Here is a 16,303-nt window from a genome sequence, read left to right as displayed (position 1 = left end):
CTTAGCACGAACACAAGATCTCTGTCACACAGGCATCAGAATTGCTGCTTAATACACACTATCTTCCTCCAGTAATGCTGTACGCCCATTAAAGGCCATGTCATATTGGTGATTCTGCCACCAGCAACAAATTCAACTTCCATTATCCTACAAAGGTGGTTTATTTCTGTCCCAAACCTGTGAACAGCTATTGCATCACTGTGCCCTCCCTACAGACTGCAATCGCAGTGATGATGAGACTTCCAATAGAGATAATGGAAGATGAATTTCAGTAATTCTGCTGCTGGCAAAGTGTCACCCACCACCCTAACCACCTGTCAGAGCAACTCCAAAACTGCAGCTCTTGTGGGATGTTCCCAGTCTGCAGTGCTCAGGACCTACCAAAAGTAGTCTAAGGAAGGAAAATTATACACATAGATGGGGTGAAGGCTGGCCCATGTAATCTGATCCAATGTAAGAGCTACTGTAGCTCAAACTGCTGAAAAAGTTAAAGTAGAGCTATAGGCAAAACTTTTTGGACACAGTAAGGGAGGGTTAGAACCCCTGTCAGTTTATTTTTGCCACCTGTGTCCCATTGCGGAGATTTACCTTCACTTCCGGTCCCATAATTAAAACAGGAAACGCAGGCCACCAGAACTAACGTTTCTCATTGGAAAATTTCCCCTCCAATACTTTTCTGGGGACAACCCAAAATATGGGATTTTCTTTTACTTACAATGATAATGGTAAACAGGACAAATAGAGATGGTGAAGATCACTAACGGGGGCACAGACTGCAATAGAAACCAAATAGGTGTTCTAATCTTTCTCCACTCTATCCAAAACAAAAAAAAAGTTTTGCCTTTAGTTATACTTTAATGCTGTTTCCTGATAGAAAGGTGTCAGAACACACAGTTTGTTGCATATGGGGCGTATAGCCACAGACCGGTCAGGTTGCCCATGCTGACCCATGTCCACAGCCAAAGTGCCTAACATGGGCACGTGAGCATCAGAACTGGATCTTGGAGCAATGGAAGAAGGTGGCCTGATCTGATTAATTCAAGAATAGTTTGAGGAACACAACACTGAGTTTGAGGTGTTGACTTGACCTTCAAATTCTCCAGATCTCAACCCAATCAGGCATCTGTGGGATGTGCTGGAAAAATAAGGGTGAGGCCCCACCTTGCAACTTACAGGACTTACAGGAAAGTGTTTGTTAAGTTAGTGATTATAATTATTGGCAGCCCCTCTGTAATAACAAGATACTGTATACTGTGCAGTTCTTTGTTTTTTTTTTTTTAAATCATGCAGCTAAATAATTTCTTTCACATCGCCAGGGTGCGATCACGTGGCCACACGCCGCTCTCCTTCCCCGATCTGAGGACTACAGTGAGAGAGGCTGAGATTCCCCTCTGACGTCAGCCAGGAGGTCACGTGACCGCACATCGGCAATGTGAAAGAAGTTATTTAGCTGCATGGTTTTAAAAAGCAAAGACACTGCACAGTATATCTCGTTATTACAGAGGGGCTGCCAGTAATTGTTATCATGAACACATGTAATAGTGGCCGGAGGGGAAGGAAGAAGATGGTTCACAGACTAGGAACTGGCAGGCAGGAAGATGGGGGGGGAGAGAAGGGGAAAGGGGAGAGACTCTGAACACAGCGGGATGACAGAGGGACATAAACTGACCATGGTATTATGGATCAGCAGCCATGATCACCGTGGTCAGAACACAGGGGGACACAGGAATAGGCAGGATCAACCAGGTATTTTACAGCAATTCTGTCTTCAGGGCCCACTGACAGGCCAGGTTTTATGTATTACCTTGGGGAGATGCATACTAGAATACTGCAATAACTGAGCAGCAAATGATATCACCTGTGATGTATTTCAGTTATCTTGCAAACCTGGCCTGTTAGTGGGCCCCGAGGACAGGGTTGATGACAACTGCTGTAAAATACCTGGTTGATCCTGCCTATTCCTGTGTCCCCCTGTGTGTGCTGACCACAGTGATCATGGCTGCTGATCCATAATACCATGGTCAGTTTATGTCCCTCCGTCATCCCGCTGTGTTCAGAGTCTCTTTTTTTTAGGGTTACAACTGCTTTAAAGGATCTGCTACAGATGGCTTAGTGGCAGATACCACAGCATACCTTCAGAAGCCAAGTGGAGTCCATGCCTCAATGAGTTATGGTGGCTGGTCATAATGTTATGACTGATCAATGTATATTTCTAAAGCATATAATTCACTGTTTACCTGAAGTTCTGCTTTAAATCCTTTAAATGTGTACTGCCTAAACAGTGTGTGCGTTTTTCTCAGAAAGTTTGTTTTCCTGAAATCACATTGGGGGCTGTGTTACGTGGCTGGTTTACATGCAAACAGTGCTTAACAAAGCCCTTCTGTGCGCCCCTATGGTCTACTAGAATAAAAACACTTAACGCAGTAAGTGATGTAAAATAGATGTTTATTTTTAAAGAGCAGTTAGCTTTTGGTAATATTATGTTGTTGGACTTCTGCCTGCGGTATTTCTTCCTCCGAGCACCGTAAACATAGAAACAGTCTGTAAACATGCTGACACACCATACGATTGTCTCATTGTTCAAAATGACCTATGTCAGTATGGTATTAAATGGGGTAAAACAATATTTAATTAAGCATCAAAAGCACAGCAAGTACAAATGACATCATGTTAAGACTAATCAAGGGAGAACATTTCTTCATACTATGTACCACAACTATTGTATTTTATTATGTTATAAAAGCCTTTGTCAATACTGAAAAGACTGGCTTCAGTTATCAGACCACATGTGATCCAGGCAACCAGATGCTAGACAGACATTTGTAAGTACTGATAAGAAACAGGATATGGAAAAGGTTCTTCTGTTCTCTTGATGTGGTAGGCTGCATACAAATAGGTGATGGATGTAGAAGTGGACACAGCACCTGTGTTATAATCAAAGCATTGGCCCCAGTGCTGAACATTTCCTGGCACAATATAAGGGGAGCAATAGGGGAAGCAGTTCTAACTCAGTATCGGTGCTCAGAGGAGCTAAACTAATGAAAATATCCGCACCCATCAATTCTATTCCTATTCAATGGCATCCCTTTAGTGTTGTGATTGTAACATTGATTATGTTGCCACCTCATCCTTTTTTAGACACAAATGAATCACACAGGCACTATGGCTAGTTAAAGTGATCATTTCTCTTACTATCTCATGTAATCATTTAACAGTACCTGTGAATACAGGCCAATGTAACTTCTTCATATGTCACTGCTCTCTGCAATTCCCAGAGAACAGCTGTGAAAACTCAGTATAAAAATTGGCTTTATTTACTTTTACTATAACTTCTTTTGTCTCTCCCTTTTGGCAGCAAAGGAACAAGGCAAACTTGAATGTCTGTGTGAACTGACAGGTGGAATGTTGACCAGTATGTAGGCAGGTTGCCTACTGTGTTCATTTTAGCCAGGCTAGTGTTGCTGCCCAGGCTAAGGGGGGGGGGGGGTTATACTGCTTTGCATTTCCTGCTCACATTCACAGGCTTTTTTTTGGGTTTCAGCCTCCTGTCCTGTGATATATAAAAGGATAAAAGGCAGAGGTATGGGTCCCAAAAGAGCATGGGGTAGTGTGCTAAGGCCAGGAACTTTGCAGGACTTGCTGAGGCTTCAGATTCATCTACGGAGCACCGGCCTTTAGTAACACACCCAAGCCATGAACTTCTCCAATCTAGTTGTGCGAGTTATGGACTTCACCCATAAGGACTTTACCTGTGCCGCTGCAGTTAGAGTTAGTTAGGGAAAGGACGTTTTTTGCCATGCTGAACTTTCAGTAAAAGTTGTTTAACTGCACAAAACCTGGTCTGAAGTCACTCAAGGGGTGCATGTGAGGGCCTGGCGCTCATTAAGGGGACTGAATCTACAACAGCCCACTGGGGGTCCTCCGATAGCAAAGGGGGTTAGGTGTTACAGCTTCCTCCCTAGCGGTCCATCTCCGTCGGTCACTGGGAGCGGATTAGCGTTACAGAGATCTATGGCCTGATCGCTAGGTATGTAAAGGCAAGTGTTAAGTTGCGCACGTATGAGGTCCACACTATGAGCTTGGCAGGACCCCATTCTGTTACTAGGAGTGAAGTAACAGAGGTACGCTGACTGGTGGAGTGGGCATAGGCTCTTTGTGTCCTTCTTATGCAACACATGCACCTGTTCAAGTGTGTACAGTAGGACAAGGGACAACTCCTTCTGGAAGAACTCTGCATTCAACACCACACACAAGTGGCTCATTTCTGAGTTGAGGGACTGCTTTAATGTTTGAATTTCACATGTCCGTGGACCTCGCCTGGTCTCTGGCATTGGTGAATAGGGTGTAACCCCTGTGCTAGAATGAGTAACCCTGTTCATGGCCTGGCGTAGGCCACTTATGTGACCCACACAATGAGTTAATGGGTAACACATGGAGGAGGTGTCATCTGCCTAATCTAACATCACTTAGTCTTATAAGTAGGCTCATACTTTTGTGTTCATTTTGGAGGTACTCCTTTTTCAGAAAATGACAGATGCTAAATGGTGGCTGAAGAGTAGTAACTCTTCTTAGTAAGACATTTTGATGCATAAGGTCCTGTGCCTTTACCTAATTGGCCACAGATAAAGTGTAATTCATGTGCATCAGGATTTAAAGGTTTAAGGTGGCAATCCTACTCTTCTAATCCTAGTCTGGATTCATGTCTGTGACCTATGTCTTTCTGTGCACATCCTCTATCAGTGCGCTGTTGGTTGCAGGAACACAAGGGCAAATTTTAGTATCTCAATTACACTACTAAAATGCTAATAAATATACAAAAAGTGTAGGGATCCTTTGCGACGCAGATGGAACAAATGGTTTCTATTGTAAGAACTTCACAAGTAGTGCATAGCAGCAGTTTATCTCACATGATTACACAATGCTTCAAATGGGTGCAGTTAAAGCAGACCTTGCACATCAATGTGGCAACCTTCTTCCCCCACCAAACCAGATTACAAAATGCTGGAAGAAAACTGTAAAATTAAAAAAAAAAAACATTGAATGCAAAACATAAAAAATATTTCCTTTTGCCTAGATGAGGGCCATGTCATGGAAAGTTGAGAATCCCAGATACCATGTGTTTTGGGGCAGGGTCTGCTTTACTTTTACCTACGTGCCAGTTGTAGATCTCACATATAGGAAGTCACTTGTTCTATCTTTGCAGGGATCAACTGCTACTCCTACTCCTACTCCAACTAAAATTGTGAGTGTGGTTTAACCATAGGTGGCCATAGTCATTAAGGTTGACCAGCCTAGTGCATTAGGGTGTGCACCCCAAAGCTTAAACACACACACTTTATAATATATATATATATATATATATATATATATATATATATATATATATATATATGGCAGTAGAGCAGTGGACGGTGTCAGTAGGGCAGGGATTGGTGTTAGTAGTTTATTTTTATTTTTTTATTATTATAACTTACTATTACTTATTATTACAATTGTATTATTTTTTACAATAATTTATTATTATTATTATTATATTTTTTTTTTTACAATTTATTAGGAGCCCCATTGGGGGACTTTGGTGAAATATCAGGGGTCTGAACAGCCTCACTTTTGAGACAGAGAAAGGGACTGAGTACAGAGATTTCCCAGTCCCTTTCTCTGCAGCCAAGCAGTAAGGGGAATCTGCGCAGCACAGGGTGATTAGGGTGTGCCTGGCACACCCTGTGCGCACGCCTATGACATAGTAACAAATGTCAACAAATCCAAAAAAAGTTATAACAAAATTAACAAATTCATACAGATGATGCAATAGTAGTTCAGGCCCACGGGGAAATTAATTCAATTTTAAAATGTGTTTGATAATTCGGCTAATGAATGGAATTTCATTCTATTTGTTAATTCAGATGCTAATGACACCAGTCAATATTGTGCAATTAGCTCACGCCATTTCTCTTGGTGGGTTGGACTAGTGTCCGAAAATATTGAATCTCTCCAATTCGAATCCCTCCGATTTGATGACATATTGAATATATAGCAATCGTCTGAGAAAACGGCAAATTTTTTTTAATCCGCCCAGACGAATAGACGAAATGAATGCCCAAGGTATTAAAGTGGTTGTAAACCCTTACAATCCCCTTTTTGCTACAGGTAAGCCTATAATAAGGCTTACTTGTAGATACCCTGGATATCTCCTAAGCCTGCATGGTTTAGGAGATATCCCCTGTATCTGCATGTGCCGTTTGCTTCAGTGAGTGTGCCGTTACCGACAGCTCCCGTGTGCATGCGAGGGAGTGACGTCATCGTGGCTACGGCCAATCACAGCGCCAGAGCCCTCGATACCCGGAAGTAACTCCAGGAGCGATGTCGCCGGCTGGTGCTGTGTACGGGCACCGCAGCGCAGGCTTCGATCTCAGATGAGTATTACATAATGAGCTACTATGCTATGCATAGTAGCTCATTATGCCTTTGTCTTGCAGGTCTTTTTTTTTTCTATGTGGGTATACAACCACCACTTTAAATGAATTCTGAAAACAAATTAGTTCAACATAACAAATATGACGAAACTAAATTCTTCAACAAACAAATGCATCTGAAACTAAGTGAAAATATCTGGCGTGCACATGTCTACTTCTTAGCATGTGCCATGCCCTGCATGTTCTCTGGTATTCATTTATTCCTGAATTCTTTTCACCTATGTCACTGGTCCTCTGTGAAGACCTAAAATTATGAAACTAAAATCAAAGGTATATTGTAGGAACTATGTAGGTTCCAGACATCATCTGCATTGTTTCAAGATCCCCCTTCAAAGCCCTGCTGGAGCCCTCAGAGTAAATACCACATGTTAGGTGTGTGTGTGGATTACAAGCATGCTCCATGCAACCACTCCCAATCCACCCCTCCCAGGTGACAGTGCCCTATGCAACCAATTGCCAGACATGAATTGTGTCAAAGCCTATGTGATTACATGAGTGAGGACAAAATTAATTTATTCTTTAAAAGTTAAACTAGTGTTTGATCACTGAAACTCTACAAGGAACCTCAGCAAAAATTACTTCTTTGCTTAGAAGCTGGAAAATTTTGCATATTTATATGCATATGCCATTTTTAAGTACAAAGTGGCACAGTTTTTCTTTTTTGATCTAACCTTAAAGGACTGCATTTTGAACAGTTAAATCCGTAGGGCTCTTTCACACTACCTTGCTGTGAATTGCGGTTTTTGAAGGATTCAATTCGGTGAATGAGGTCATGTAGTTTAGAGCTTGGCAGTGTGATGAGTCCTAGAGAAAACAATACATTTTTGTGTTTTGTCTACATTTTAAAACCCTGCAAAATGAATTAAAATGTGACAAAATTAAACAAACGCAACGATGAAGAGGTGGTATTAAATAGGCATAAAGTATATATTGAAGTATTCTTGACTTTGTAATACTTTTTACAATTTCCACCATTATTTAATTTATTTTAAAGGCATAGAGATAGGAGAGCTGGCAAATTAAACCTAGTTATGGGCACACAAACAGAAGCATGTACACAGTGAAATAATGCACATCATGTTGTTGTTAATAAATTAAATTTTATCTAAAGCCAAATGTTCTGTACAGTATTTATAGATTTTTTAATGACAGAGTGGGGAAGAATTAAAACCCTTAACTTGGAGAGATTTCCTCTCACTACGTGTTGTGTCTCTAGGACAGGAAGAGAGGGTAATTCTTTGCAGTAGGACACAGATAGCAAGCAGACCTCAGAGGAGTTTTAACTATTTCCTACTCTGTCTAAAACAAAAAAAACAAAAAAGGGCTTTAGATGCACTTTAGCACTTTTAATGATCATGTATTTAAAGTGTACATCCAGCCTGACTTAACACCCCTCACCTAAGTTAGTTATGTATTTATAAAAATACTTAAATGTATTTTGAATATTACAGTACCTCAATCTGTATTTCCAGTAGCTTCCAGTAATCCTTGCATGCTAGCATTCAGTCTGGAGGAAGGGTCAGCAATATTGGCCAGTCTGCCTTTACTGCAGCATTTCTCCACCTAGGTTCTGCGAAGAGTCCTTAAGGGTGCCATGGCAAAAGGACAAAAACTGCCCCAACCCTGCACACTACAATCTGAGAGTATTCTGTGTTAACAACTGTATGCAGACAGATGAGAGAGAGCACAGCCTGCACCTTCTTCTTGCTCTCTCCTCCTCTTTGCTGCTATCTGTACTCCTGCCGGCAAGCCAGAAAGCTGTGCGGGCCACACGCCAATGTCCTACCAACCAAGTATGTCATCTGTTGTTAAAGACACATCGGGCACCTGCACATCTGTCTGGCTTTCCAACAGGAGTACTGACTGGGCAAATAGGAGAGAGCCAGGAGGAGGTGAAATCTGGGCTCTCTCCCTTCTGTCTGTTTACAGGATTTAAAACAGAATATTCTCAGATCAGACTGTACAGGATTTCATTAACACCTCCTATCTCCTCCCTGGAATGCTCCTGTCCCAGCAGCAGAAATTGTGGATAGGGCAGTAATCAAGCCCTGTACAGTCCCGATCTGAGAGAGTTCTGTGTTAATTTCTGTATACAGATAGGAAGGAAAGGAGCTTGGGGGGGGGGGGGGGGTGGAGAACACTGCCCACACCTCCTCCTGGCTCTCTGTGCTGCTGTACTACTCCTGTAGTTGTTATGGATGATATGTTTCTTTAAATGCAACTCTATGGTGCAGAGAGGTTCGTTTTGAACTTGATCCTACCATTCAACCTGTACAATGTGCCCCATGCAATGTGCCTATCGCCATTAAGCCACAGGTTAAAGCTCAACTAGGTAAATATGAAGCTGAAGGACATTTAACTTCAGTATCAGAGCCTACAGATTGGATTAGTAACATGGTTGTTATCAGAAAGCCTGAGAAGATCATAATATGCATTGACCGAAGTTTCTGAATATGGCCCTGAAATGCTCACACTACTTAATGCCAACACGTGATGATATTTTGCACAAACTACCTAAAGCACGTGTCTTCACACTTGTTGATGCTAGAGATGCCTTTTTACAGTGCAAACTGGATGAAAAGAGTAGCTACATGACCACGTTCTGGACTCCTTGGGGCAGAAAGAGATGGCTCAAACTACCATTTGGAGTCTCTGTAGCACCTGAGGTATACCAGCAAAAGCAGCATGAACTATTAGGTGGTCTCCATGGAATTGAGCCAATAGCTGATGACATTCTTATAGTTGGCTGGGCTAATACAGATGAGGAGGCTGAGCATGATGAAAAGTTAATAGCACTACTGGATTGTTGTAGGCAGGTGATGCTGAGGCTTAGTGTAAAGGAATTGCAGTTCAAGGTGGACGAAGTCCATTTCCATGGACATATCCTGTCTTCACAAGGCTTAAAAGCTGATAAGATTAAAGCCATTGTGGACATGCCACAGCCTGCTGATGCCAAAGCGGTACAGAGATTTATTGGCTTTGTTACATACCTAGCGAAATTCCTGCCACGCTTATCTGAGGTGTGTGAGCCATTAAGGTGACTTCTGGACAAAGATGCAGTTTGGCACTGGCTTCCCAAGCATGACTGGTCAGTAGAGGATATAAAACACTTGGTCACCTCTGCCCCAGTGTTGAAATACTATGATGTCGCAAAGCCTGTTACGATACAAAGTGACTCCAGTAAAAATGGTCTAGGTTGTTGCCTTTTGCAGAAAGGTCAGCCAGTTGCATATGCGTCCAGAGCTCTTTCTGAGCAAAATTATGCTCAAATTGAGAAGGAATGTTTAAGCATTGTATTTGATTGCCAGCGTTTCCATCATTATCCTTATGGACGGGATTCAATTACAACTGAAACTGATCACAAACCTCTGATAGCCATATTCAAAAAGCCTCTTTTGTGTGCTCCCAATCAAACGGACTATCTTAAAGAGGAAGTAAACCCTCCCACTCCGATGCTGCTTTTCAATTAGTCCATTATAATAAGTAATTATCAATCTATAGCCACTGTAATCCAGCCCAAATCGCATATTACTTACTGTTTAAAGAAACTTTAAAAATCTTGTTTCCAGGGGTTAGGGAGCGCCATCTTAAGTATTGTTTTCTGAGTCCACGGTAGAGTGCATTTCCGCCCTTACATTGAGTACTTCCTGTGCTGTTAACCAAGCCTCCTTCTCAATCCAACGTTTCTATGGCAACCCTGTTTCCCTGCTCATAGCTGAATTGTTTTATCTCGCAGTATTTACTTGTGCCGATTAACGAGTGTTTGCCTGTGTCAGTCTTATCAGCTTCAGCTGATAAGGCTGCAGTAATGCTGTCCATTGTCCAAGTTTACACTGCATCTGATGTCACATGGTCACATGGGGTATATTAGGAAGCTCTGAGTGATTATGCAGTCTCCTGGGATTTCAGTGTTGTGCAGTAGGAAGTCCCGATAATAGACAGACAAGTAAACATAGTGTGCTGTAAATTAGGGGAGATCTGGGCATGTTCAGTGAATTCATTCTAAAGAACAAAAAGGATTACAACAATACTAAGCAAGTAAGGAGATATCTACAAGCAGTGTTCATTTGGGTTTTTTATGCTGATTTACATGGGACAAAGTTGTCGGGGAGAGTTTACAACTACTTTAATGTCACAGATCAGTGACTACATCAACTGATACAGCACACCAACAGTGATGCAACTTTACAAGCTCTGAAGTCTATTGTTTTGAGTGGGTGGCCAGATGAAAAAGAGGCAGTACCTGGAATTGTAAGAGAATACTGGTCCTTTAGAGATGAGATCAGCATACAAAATGGTATCTTGTACAAAGGTCCAAGAGTCATCATGCCAAAGTCACTGAGAGCAGAGATGTTATCACGCATACACTCCAGCCATATTGGTGGTGAAGCATGCTAAAAACAAGCTCGTGATACTCTTTACTGGCCCAACATGCATGGTGAAATCAAAGACTTTTTCAGTAATTGTCCCACCTGCAATGAAAATGCCCATTTACAACAAAAAGAAATCATGATGTCACATGAAATACCTACACGTTCGTGGCAGATTATCAGTATGGACTTATTCAACTATGCAGGCAAGGAATACCTGCTATTAGTTGATCATTATTCAGACTTCTGGGAAATAGACCTTCTTCCCGACTTATCCACTAAAGCTACAATTAAGAGGTGCAAGGCTCAGTTTGCACGTCATGGCCAACCAGATACAGTGATCTCCGACAGTGGCCCTCAGTTTGCAAGCCTACAATTCAGAAAATTTGCCACTGAATGGGAGTTTGAGCATGTTACTTCCTCACCACGTCATTCACAGGCTAATGGCAAAGCTGAATCAGCTGTAAAAATTGTTAAAAATGTATGCAAGAAAGCACAAAGTGATGGTAAAGACCCATGGAAGGCCACTTTACATTGGAGAAACACTCCGACTGAAGGCATGGATAGTAGTCCGGCACAAAGATTGATGTCAAGGAGATTAAAGACCTTCTTACCAGTAGCAAATAGGCTGTTTGAACCCTCTGTCATACAAGGTGTTACAGAAAAGTTAAGAAATAAGAGACAAGTGTCAAAGGTACAATATGACACATCAGCCAGAGATTTGCCAGAATTGAATATTGGGGAATGAATCCGTATGAAACCATTACTTGGGGATCCAACAGGCAGTTGGAGAAAAGGTACTTGTCTGCAAAAGGTTGCACCGCACTCCTATCTTGTGGATGTTGAAGGAACTCTATTTCGCCGCAATCGAGTGGATTTGAGAGCGGCAGAGCAGCCTGAATCTCAGTATCCTGTGGATAGATCAGACTCACCCAGTATCACAAGGACATACTCACCCAATGACAGTGAGTCATGTACAGAGGCAATGCTTCATATCAATGACAGTTCTGGGCAAGCAAGTATACCTGACAGCTGTCAAGCGCAGAGCATGCCAGTACGTGATGAGAGGAGCCCAGTAACTTCTGAGAGGGCTCAAGGAATCCTTGCACAAGGGCCAGTCTTCCCCCGTGGTGGTAGATGTTCAAAAACCACCTATGAGACTTAACCTATAGAATGTATTATTACTGTGTCTCTTTTGAATTTCACAATGTTCATATATTAACACTAAAAGGGGGAGATGTTATGAATGATATGTTTCTTTAAATGCAACTCTATGGTTCATCTCTGTTGTACTTCTTCCTGTGTGATGTTTCCTGTTCCTGCTGGGTCTTTCAGTAAACATGGCTTCTGTACAGTAATGGCTTGTGCTGTCTCTTTACATATATCACATCAAGCAGTAGTAATGAAAGGGATGTGGTGGGATGAGAGGTTTTGTGCTAGTTGGGGGATTTGGGGGAGAGAGGATTCACAACCTACAGACCACTGCACTCTGCCTCATAAACTACATTTTAGGGCTTGTTCACACCATGTGCAGTGCAGTAATATGTGCCAAACCACGTGTTCTCCCTCAACACACAGAAATGCACTATGTTTTGCAGACGCATGCGGGTGCCATTAGTACTTACTGGCAACACCACGCATCTACCAAATTTTCACCTGCTAACACGCATAGTACCACAGTACCATGTGCTTTGGTGTGGAGTAATTTTAATATAATGATGGCTCCTTTTTTGTGTGTTTCGTTGGAACGTGTGTTTCGTTGTGTTGAGTTGGAACGCAGAAAATAAAGTGCGTACTCGCACACACCTCCTGGTGTGAACAAGCCCCCAAATTGTGCACAATTCTAAAGGGTGCTTTGACTGAAAAAAGGTTGAAAAACACTGTTTTAAAGCATTGAGCATCCTAGCGAGTCTAACAAATAGAATAAGTTGATTGAAGGAGAACACAGAAATGATTTCTATCTGCCCAATGCAGTGGGAAATAAAAAATGATCAGGACCTTGTATAGTGTCTGGCAGGGGTGCATGGATTGGAAACCAGGCTGAGCAGATTTATAAATCCTTTGACAGGCAATTCACTTACATGTATTTTAACTTGTATTTAGCTCTTTGCCAACACTTAGACTTTTTTTTTTCTTTACAATGCGAACCCTACACACAGTACTTTCTGAAGTCATGCAGCCTTTATGAACCCACACTAGCCCACTAATCCTTCCAGGGATGCCAGACTGACAAATGCTAAAGTTACCAGTCTACCAGCCAAGTCTTGATTTTAAGCATAAACATGTATTTGAAATGTAACATCACCCTATAAATGAAAAATATGGAAGATATGAATATTTTTCTTTCTTAGCAGTAATGATGCAGATTTTCAGAGGATAAATTAATAAGGTAAGCTGACATTTCCTGCTGTACTGGAGATTGCAAAAGGTTTGTTTTTATGAGTATCATTGGTCCAAAGTTATATCAAGTCTTCATCATTGCCACTGGCCCAACTATTGAGAACATAGGAACAAGGAAATCTGAGCTCACAGTAATTAAGTACCTGCCAAAAAAGCACTTGTCTAAGTCCAGTGAAGCAGCAGTTCAGCTAAGTGATGTACTTGTCCTGGAACTACAATGAAATTACATGCAAGTAGGAAATACATATATACTGTATATATATTATATACCGTATATACCGTATGTTAATTTTTAGTATGGAATATCAATTTTTTGTTGTTGTGCACAGCTTTCAGACTTGCAGCCATTGGTCAATCATTGGCTATCTACATCCTTTCTTTAGTTCGTCTTGCTCTTGAGCTCCAGAACCTACTATGCTTCGGAAATCTCATGTTGCAGATGTATTAGATGTCTACAATACATTTAAAGCCATCTGATGTTTAGCACTGTCAGAACCCTATTAAAGAAAAATTACTTTTAGCTTAGTGTACAGTGCATGTCAAGCTGTAGGACCTCTAGGCTCGTGTTTGCCAAATTTTTAATTCCATACCAGTAAGACATCCCTTGCAATGCCTACACACCACCTATAATTAAATTATTATAAATTAGCAGTCATGTCACCTACCAACACAGCCAACATCAATTAGGATGTCATTTGCTTTAAAATTACTTCAGGAGCCCAAGAGCCTGCTGTTTTATAACTTTCGGTTGAATCAATATGCTCTCGCCAAACACTAGAGTAAGCACAGTTTTCTACAAGTTGTTATACAATTAAATATTTGGACTACCTACAGTGAGGAACTATTGGTATGTGTCACACTTTAGGAAACACTGCTCTGGGACACTGTTTCTCAGATAGGGAATTCAGCAACTTGTCTAATGCAATGTGTTTCGAATACAGACCAATAGCACAGGGTTATATCTGCAGGCCTTTTGAATAATTATATTATTATTCGTCATTATGTGTTTACACAAAAATGAACAAAGGAAAAAAAATGATATCTGAAAATATTCATCTGGATAATGTTCATGGAAACACGTAAGGATCAGTATTACCCTTATAGTGATGTTGGCAGCCATCCATTTCTCTGGAGTGGTAGACGTTTCTTACTTTCTCTAAGAAAATATACAATTCCATAACTGAAGAAATTTGCAAAGCTCTAGTCATGTCTAGTAATTGGGACCTTACGGATTAAAAAATTTGATGCTGAGCTTTCACAATAGATCCGTAAAGAAAACATTCCATCTTTGAACTTGATCTTTACACCTATCTCTTTCTCTCTCTCTTCCGCACAGAGTTGTCTAGCACCAACAAGACTTTGAGTTTGCCATTGCATCTGCTTTGTGGCCGTCATCTTCCAGATCAGCTAGATTCAGTTCATTGTTGGAAGTTAAGCGTAAACCATCTAATTCCTTCTTATGAGCCATAAGAACCAGTTCTGTCAGTCGGGTGAACGACTATAGGGAAAAAAAATAAAATTGGATAATATTACTAGCCAATTATTTAACCAGGTATTTTGTTTTACCTACTGAAATTCCATATCACTAAGACATCCCTCTAATGTAACATTAGTGGTATAATAAAATATGTCACATATAGGTTTAATCAATAAGCCAAAATCAGTTTACAATAATTGCAGCAATTAAACATGTATCTTGGCTTGCTATGGATTTCTGCAATTTATACAGCTATCATTGCTCTAACTATTGTGAACTGACACCTTACTGGTTTCTATATGTTTATATACTGTATTTAGCACAATCACTCTATGGTGTGCTTTCCTAAATAAGCCAGACATTTATTCAAGCATGCATATTAAATCTCTGCCCCACACTAGCAGTATTGTAGTGTGGGGCTTACCTGAAGCACCTGTGTGAGTCGGGACAGAGACAGAATCTTAAAAGTACACATTTCCACCGCAAACGGAAGGCAGGACTAACACACAGATTATAAAAGACAGATAATGCTTTTATCCAGGAGAAAAGATATATACTTCATTTCTGCCACCTCAAGGAATTTGTTACCAACCCATCAGGCCCAATTTGGACATTTTCGCTTAGGGGTGTATTCACTTTTGTTGCCAGCGGTTTAGACATTAATGGCTGTGTGTTGAGTTATTTTGAGGGAACAGCAAATTTACACTGTACAAGCTGTACACTCACTACTTTACATTTTGCAAAGTGTCATTTATTCAGTGTTGTCACATGAAAAGATATAATAAAATATTTACAAAAATGTGAGGGGTGTACTCACTGTTGTGAGATACTGATATATATATATATGTATATAAACTTTGCATCCTTAGAATCCCAAACCTGCTGTAAAAGGTGAGCAGAAACCCCTAAAGTGTGATCCAATCTGTTCTAACAAATTTCTTTTTGATACTCCCTGGATCAATAATCTACAGTATTATTTGTTATAAATATTATTTAGCTTGTTATATTTTGTGGATTTAAATACGCATCCAGCTCTTTTGGAAGCAGAGTTGGCTAAAAACATACTATTGCACATTTTCACAGTTCTTACTGTTAAGAACCATTTGCATGTGAAAAGGTTAAACCTATTTTTAGGGGGGGCATGTCTAAGATGGCGACGGGAGAGGACGCTCTGTAACTGAGCTCCTGGAATCCGGCCGATATATCCTGCCTTTCCCCGGTGCTTAGGCTGTAATTGGGCTGTGGATCGGTCCGGAGTGCACAATGGAGGCTCTGGGACATGCCCAGCAGTAAATCCCACCGTTGTAACTCAGCAGCGGCTTCCCTGGACAGAGCAAGAACCAGAGGGCAGGCCGCCATCACTGTGCACATGGCGTCTCAGACGGAGTCCTCGGATTCCTCCCCTGCCACGGTGGCCGACTTTGCAGCCGCCATGCAGACCATCGCCACGGGCCAAGCGGCACTTATGGACAAAATAGACCACCTGCAAACTAACGTGGACTTCATCCGCCGAGATCTGGACTCCTTCCGTGGCCGGGTGGTGGAGGTGGAGCAGCGGGTCTCTGCAGTGGAGGATACAGTTA

At 41.3% G+C, this 16,303-nt stretch overlaps 1 protein-coding gene across 1 annotated transcript in view; it reads right to left on the bottom strand.

Annotated features, from left to right (window-relative positions):
• Positions 1 to 2,428: 2,428 nt before the first annotated feature.
• Positions 2,429 to 16,303, bottom strand: part of RAB15 (RAB15, member RAS oncogene family) — a 147,818-nt gene continuing 133,943 nt past the window's right edge. Inside the window, exon 7 of the mRNA XM_073609972.1 lies at positions 2,429 to 14,741. Coding sequence (XP_073466073.1) covers positions 14,586 to 14,741 — 156 coding nt within the window. The 3' untranslated portion in view covers positions 2,429 to 14,585. The remainder of the gene's footprint in view (positions 14,742 to 16,303) is intronic.

Source organism: Aquarana catesbeiana, linkage group LG13 (assembly GCF_042186555.1).
Source record: "Aquarana catesbeiana isolate 2022-GZ linkage group LG13, ASM4218655v1, whole genome shotgun sequence".
NCBI classification, from domain to species: Eukaryota; Metazoa; Chordata; class Amphibia; order Anura; family Ranidae; genus Aquarana; species Aquarana catesbeiana.
The sequence above is the reverse complement of the archived record's forward strand: the minus strand, read 5'-3'. Positions and strand labels throughout refer to the sequence as shown.